Source organism: Gavialis gangeticus, unplaced genomic scaffold, assembly GCF_001723915.1.
Source record: "Gavialis gangeticus isolate Ggan-Ray unplaced genomic scaffold, GavGan_comp1, whole genome shotgun sequence".
In the NCBI taxonomy this organism is placed as follows: Eukaryota; Metazoa; Chordata; order Crocodylia; family Gavialidae; genus Gavialis; species Gavialis gangeticus.
In genome coordinates, this window is record NW_017729031.1 from 40697730 (window position 1) to 40704571 (window position 6842).

The following is a 6842-nucleotide window of genomic DNA, read 5'->3' on the forward strand; positions in this document are numbered from 1 at the left end:
CCCCCCCCCCCCGCAGGAATCCTGTTGATTTTTCCTAGAAAGATCAATATCAATTTCTTCCACAAAAGCAAGGCTGGTGCCAGGTCCTAATAGCCAGGGAGTAGTATGAACTGCAGTCTCCTTCCAGAGCTTTGGTTTGCCCTTCTGGAGGCCCTGTACCAGCTGGGATGAAACTCCACTCAGTCTGTGGATCCATTTGACCCTTTGGTTCTAGTGATGGGAAAGCTGCAGAAGCCCTGTGGTGCAGTGAGGAAGGTGATGGGGATGCAGGGAAAAGATGCATTTGGCCTGAGAAGTCTTCTGCCTTGTTTATATAGTGCCTCTCATCCTAACCTGTCACAAACAGCTTAGGGACCGCAGCTGTATGGTGGGGGTGGCAAGTCAGCCCCACAGCCTGTTGCAGAGCAGCTCAGGGAATAGAAACACAGGCCAACGCAGCCAGGGAAGACACCACCAGGAAGTGCCCCTGCATCTTGATGACAAAGTTCTTTGAGTAAATGTGATATCTTTTATTAGATAAACTAAATAATTGGAAGAACTGTTCCTTGCAAGCTTTCGGGTACAAACACCCTTCTTCAGGCAATAGGGAGAGTCTGAAGAACCCCTATTACCTGAAGAAGGGCATTTGCACCTGAAAGCTTGCAGAGAACAAGTTTTCCAACTATTTAGTTGGTCTAATAAAAAAACCCACACATTTACCTAAAGAACCTTGCCTGCCTGTGTCCTTAGACCAGCATGGCTACAACCAACACCCCCCTGCATCTTGATGCACACCCAGCCCTTTCCTGCCCACAGCACAGACTCTGAATTAGCCTCCAAGCTGGCTCTGCCGGTTTCTGAACCTGTGGCTCCAGGGTGTCTGGTTCACTGAGCTGTGTTGCTACAACCACAGACTTGTCCCCCAAGGCAAAAACCATTAGAGGCTGCATGACAAAACTTACAAGCATCAGGAGCACTGCATTTCCCTACAGTGGGGGCTGCCTAGAGCCCACAGTACCTGGAAGGGAACAAAAGGGGCATTGGCTCTATGTTCTTTCTGTCTCTGCAGAATCCAGCTGTGCCCTGCAAGGGGTATGGGTCAGCCTGGCTCCCCACGCTTTGTATGGGACATGAGATGTTTGACTGTATTCTGTGGTCTCTCTGCCCTGGATACATGTACTTCAGTATGCATGAATGCCTTAGGGCCCAGGCTTACAAGGAGGGATCCAACCTTGCAGTACCAGAGGTATCACTTGGGATTTTTAGTAAGACCTAAAATAAAAGGTTAAGGCATGAATAGGCTATTTCCAGGGTGACTGTCCTGGAAATTCTTATGGACCCTGACTTCTGCAATCCTTACATGGGGAAGCATTGAGGAAAAATTTGAAATGCAGGCAAGTACAAGCACGTACGTTTGTGCGCATGTTTGAAAATAAACCAGGGATTGTACATTTGCATTGATAAAAACCCACCAATACAAATCTTTGCCTCCTGGTGCTACACCCCAAGCCCCTGATCACGTGGGAGCTTTATGGCTGTCTTCATGCAGCACATCATGGCTCCCTGGAGCTGTTCAGATCCACATCAGCAAGGTCCTAGCATCTGGGTACCAGGAGACTCTCCAGCAAGCAGTACAGGGTTTCTGACTCACAGCTGAGCAGTTCTGATACTGTCCAGGGAAGGGCCTTGCATTCACGAGTCCTCTCACTACACTGCATCGTGCATTAGCCTCGGCACTATATTTATCTCAGGTACTTCAGGAGCTGAGCAGAGCCCTCAGCAAACAGCAAGAGCATCCCAGCTCCTTTCAGCTGCGCTGGGAGGGGAGGCCTCTTCTGAACTGTCAGGATACAGATCTCACAGGGCTTTGAACTGCACCTGGGTGCAAGTGTCACTCCCTCAATAACCTCCAACTCGTATAATCGGTGTCACGGAGATGACTCCAAGAGAAGATGTTTCTGAGGGCTGGCCCTCCACTGCAGATTGAGATTGGACCCTTGGGATGTGAGCCTGAAAGAAGAGTGTGGGGGCTGGGAGGTGTCTTGCCTGCTTGCCTCAGGACAGTGAGGAGATGCAAGGCCCAGCTGGAGCCTCCAGGGCTGCAATTATTTGGGAGTGACCATGCCTGAGAGAGCTGGCTAATTCCCCCCACACACAGCAGCTGTCTGAAGGGAGCCAGCTGCCGAATGAGCTGCCAGCAGCCTGGAGTGGTGATCTGTACTGCATAGGAAGGGAAAGCATCTCTTTCTGAGACAAGCTGTGCTGTGATATGAATGGGGCAAATGAGCACTTATCCCCTGGCAGGAGGGGCTCATCCCTTGGCAGGACTGGAGCCTTAACTGAGGCTTGATCCTGCTGTGAGAGCTTTGCAAGTGGTTGATGGAGCCAGTGGAGCAGGCTGCAGGGAGGTAGGGCCCCAGCTTTGCTCTGGGAGGGCAGAGAGCTCAGCCATAGAATTACAGAAAATGAGACTGGAAGGGACCTCAGGGGGTCACAGTCCAACCCCCTGCTCCAAGCAGGACCAGCCCCAACTACATCATCCCAGGCAATGCTTTGTCTACCCGGGTCTTCAAAACCTCCAAGGATGGAGACTCCCCCACCTCTCTCCCTCAGTGTCCCTTTGAGAAGCCTGTGAGTTCTCTTATTATGATGGGGAGAAAGGGAAACGACAGCTCCCAGGGGGTTACAGCTCCTGGCCCCTGCAACAGGGAAGGCTTAGCTCTGGCGGGCCACCAGCTCTCAGCCTGGTTCAGTCACAGGCCTGTTCTGTGTCCTCAAGCACATCCCAGCCCTTCTCCCTGCCTCGGTTTCCCCAGCTATTTGACAGAGTTCTTTGCCTTCACATTTGCAATGTTGGGTGGAGGGGGGACAGACACAGCGGGTGGATGCTACCAGCCCTTCACAAGAAGAGCTGAGCTTTCCCAGAGGAGCTTCTCAGCCCCTGCCCGGAGCTGTGCTCATGGCTGTCCCAGGGCTGGAGCTGCTCAAGCGCTCCAAGGTCACCTTCAAGCCCACTGCCTTCATCTGCCATTCCAGAGCCAAGTGCCCTGGGGTCGGCTCCTTGGGGCTTGCCACCCTGCGAGCAGAAGGCTCCTTGCCAACAAAAGCACTTCCAGTCCTTCCTGTGCTCATGTATCAGGCACTCAGGCATGGATGCCTGGAAGCCACTTGCACGAGGGAAGCTTTCTCGTTCACTCTGGTCGAACCCGTGATCTGACCTGCAGCTCAGCTGCACAGACTGACTTGAGCTCAGCTCTCACAAGCACACAAACTCCAGGACCCTCTGTGCTCTCTTGTTGGCCCTGGGCACCCTGCAGTCCTGGTGCTGCTTTTACCTCAGGAGAAGGGGCCTGTCTCACAGAGCCTGCTGCCCAGGGTCGTCCGTGAACAAGGCAGGGATGGAAGTGTTGCAGGAGCAGAGAGGAGAATAGCAAGCTCCTCAGGTGGCCTGGGGATGCTGGCTTCCTTCTGCATTGGCTATGTAAAGCATGTTTGGGCAGCAGCCAGGGAAATGCAGCTGCATGGACTTCACTGTGAGCAAAGGAGCTCCCTTGAGTCCCTGTGGGGTCTTGTAGAGCTGCCTGAGACCTGCACCCCTGCTTCTTGACTGTGACGGGCACGCGGTGGGCCCAAGCCTGCCACCTCACACCTGACTGCAGCGTAGACTCAGCCCAGCAAAAAAAAGTCTGTTTCCATTCATTACCAGGCCTCTGCTTTCCTTCAACAATGACGCCTGAGCCCCTCTGGCATGGGGGCTGGAGTCCTCGATCCTTCCTGCCCGCTAACCCTGCCCCTCTCCTTTCCCCACAGTGCAAGATGTCCGTGAACGGTCAGCGAGGAGAGTGCTGGTGTGTGAACCCCAACAATGGGAAGGTGATTCAGGGGGCACCCACCATCCGGGGCGACCCTGAGTGCCACCTCTTCTACACAGCGCACGAGCAGGAGGATCGAGGAGCACATGCCCTGCGTGGGCAGTAGATGGACGTGTTCCTGCTCACTGGAGACAGCTCGGCCTGGCCTCACTGCTGGATTTTATATGGGTTTCCACATCTCTATTTATCTCCTGAGAGAGACTGGCTGGGTGCATAGCAGGTGGCTCGTGATCCCTCACCCTTAGCCCCCTCGAGGAGGGCTGTGGGGGAGGGGGAGGGAGATGGGGCTGCTTTCTTTTAGCCTTTCACCTAATGCAAGCCAGAGAAAAACAGCTTCTGCTTTGCCAGCTCGGCCCCCGCCAGCTACCACCAGGCTCCCCTACAACTCCCGAGCTCCCCTCTGCACGAGGGAGGACACTGGCGGTGCCCGAGAAGGCCCAGCGTCCCCGGTGACCACAAAGCACCAAACCCCCTTGTCCTTTCCCCTCTCCCTCCCCCTGCGTCTCCAAAGAGCTGAGACGATAACACTCTGGATGAAAATTGCTGCCCCCAAAGACCAAAGAATGTAAATATGACATCACCTGCTGCTCAGGCCCCGTCATCCTGTCCCTGCCGTCAAGCTGCTGTGTGCGTTTGGTCGTTTTGTGGGGGAGGAGGCAGTCCTGCCTTGCCGCTCATCTCGCCCTTCCCTTGGGAGGCCTTAGAGGGTGGTGGATTGGAGACTGATCAAGCCCATCACTCAGGACCAGGCCCTGAATTACAGCCTCAGAGCTAAGGGCCCTGGCCCTTGATCTGCCAAGCCATCTCCATTCTCCTGGGCCAGGCCTTTGCTGCTGACGTTCTAGTGAAAGGCCTGGTCCTGTTGAGCATCTGTGCTGTCATCGTAGGTGCTCCACGTTTCTGGGCTTAGGCCTTGCATGTGTAATGGAAGGAAGAGGCTTGCGAGGGCAGGGGGGTGGGTGACGATCCAGAGGGCCTTTCTCCCACCTCACCAAAACCCATCTAAAACCCACACTCCCAAGCAGCTGTCACCATCCCCCGGAAACCTTGCACACATTTTGTAAGCCAAGCACCAGATCCCTAGTGCTCCACAAAGTCCTGAACACGCACCCACATGTACATGTGCGAATGTGCGCACACACACACGTGCCTCGTTAAATCAGAGCCAACCCAGGAGCTGTTGGTGTTGTTGCACGGGAAGATCGGCTCCCCAGCCGCCATTCCTCCACACATTGATCAGGTCCCAGCAGCATCAAGCAGAAGCTGAGAATCAAGCACACGAGCAACAAGACTGTTGTTTTTATATCAGTATCATTTCCCAAGCAATCCCTAGGGCCTGCAGAGCAATCCTTGGAGTTTTCTTAATGTATTCAAAGAGGAAAGCAAAATCTCCCTCTTCCTACCCGTGGCCAAGGAACAAGGGCAGCCAGTAAAGCCCTGGAGAAGCAGCCTCTGAGCAGGATGTATGGCAGAGGAAAAGGACGGTGTAGAAGGACAGACAAGCCTGTGGCCTGCCTGAAAAGCAGAGCCAGCAGCTTGATTAATGCCTCGGAAGATCTTTCATCTTCTCCCCAGGGAAACATGCAGCGGTGCTGTGACTCGGTAGCCCGAGCAGTAAAAGCAACGGTGGGTCTGAGTCCTTTGGGGAAGCTGCAGCATCTCTTACAGGGTCGTGCACTGGCTGCCAAATCGAAAGAGCAGGGTTTGAGCTGGACCAGGATGGGCACATCACTGCCACTGCAGCAAAAGGCAGGCACGGGACCCCAGCTCCACCTTCACAGCATCACATGCTGCCATGCTTAGACAGTCTGCTTGTTCCTTGCAGTACAGCAGCTGGATGAACCCAGGCCGGAGGAGCCCATGAGCGATCCTGGGGAAGTGACAAGACCTGGCTTTTAACCATTTTTTCCCCCTTCTGCATCCTTTTTCTGTCCAGTTAAAGGACTTTCACTTGGCCTCATTTGGCGTTAATGGGAATCACTAGTACTTGTGTGTCCTCTGTTGGAACATGTCACCTGCACTCAAACACATGCACACACGCTCACCGAGCACATGTGCACACACACAAAGATAGTCTTAGTTAACAATACCAATGGCAGACTCTCCTGAGAAAATGTCAGTGCAGAAGGGCAAAGGAAGCATCAAGGGAAAAGAAGATCTCCAAGATTGGGGGTTTCATTTTCTTTTAATACGAATAGAAAAAATGCAGTATTTTTTCTGTTTTGGGAGAAGGATCCAGGTTTCAGATTGCAGCAGCAAGTGACCCACACCAAATCCCCAGCATGGGGGCCGCGCTCTGAAATCCAGCCCCAGCCTGCGGAGTGGTGAGACTAAATGAATCCAGCTGAAAAGGGAGTGGGGAGTCGCTTTGGTTTTGGAGGTTTTACTTTGTGTGCACAAGCTAGGCATTGTAAAAATTGGTGCTACCTGTTTTCTGTTAACACCCACGGGGATTTGTTTCTGCTTTCCATGTAAACCTTGCGAGCATCAGCTCTCCTCTGCAGTTTGTACTTCTCATTTTGTTTAGAAATCAGGATGCTTTTTTTCCCCTCTCTTTCTGTCTTGGAAAAGCTGAACTGTGTAACGTTGGAATAAATTAAAGATGCCAAAAAAAAGGGTCATCTTTCTTCCCCTCTATTAATAGAACACGTGGCCTTGCCTGATGCATCGCACATAAACATTGACCTACTCATGGCTTTGTCCTACGGGTATTGTACACAGTGGACTCTGCATGTAGCGAGCAGAGTTGGCCCTTTTATTATTATTGGTCCCAGTTGCGTATGTGTAGGACAAGGGTGTCAGTTATCCCATCCGCCAGCTCTGTTTATGTAGCACATACATTAGATTCTGATTCTGCAAAAGGCAAGCCTTTATTTTTAGTAGAAACAAGTCAGTCTCTGGCTCTGGGGAGTGCAAAGGAAGTCCTCCATGGATGAATCATACAGAGCCTCCAACAGTGTTATGGAATCATAAAATCATCAACAACGAGGG

The 6842-nt window shown here is 52.7% G+C and overlaps 1 protein-coding gene across 1 annotated transcript in view; it reads left to right on the forward strand.

The window, feature by feature from the left end:
• Window positions 1–6466, forward strand: part of IGFBP2 (insulin like growth factor binding protein 2) — a gene marked incomplete at its 5' end in the record, with an annotated part of 19053 nt that extends 12587 nt beyond the window's left edge. The window contains one exon of the mRNA XM_019522813.1: window positions 3790–6466. Within this exon, the coding sequence (XP_019378358.1) occupies window positions 3790–3957 (168 nt within the window). The remainder of the gene's footprint in view (window positions 1–3789) is intronic.
• Between the last annotated feature and the right edge of the window lie 376 nt (window positions 6467–6842).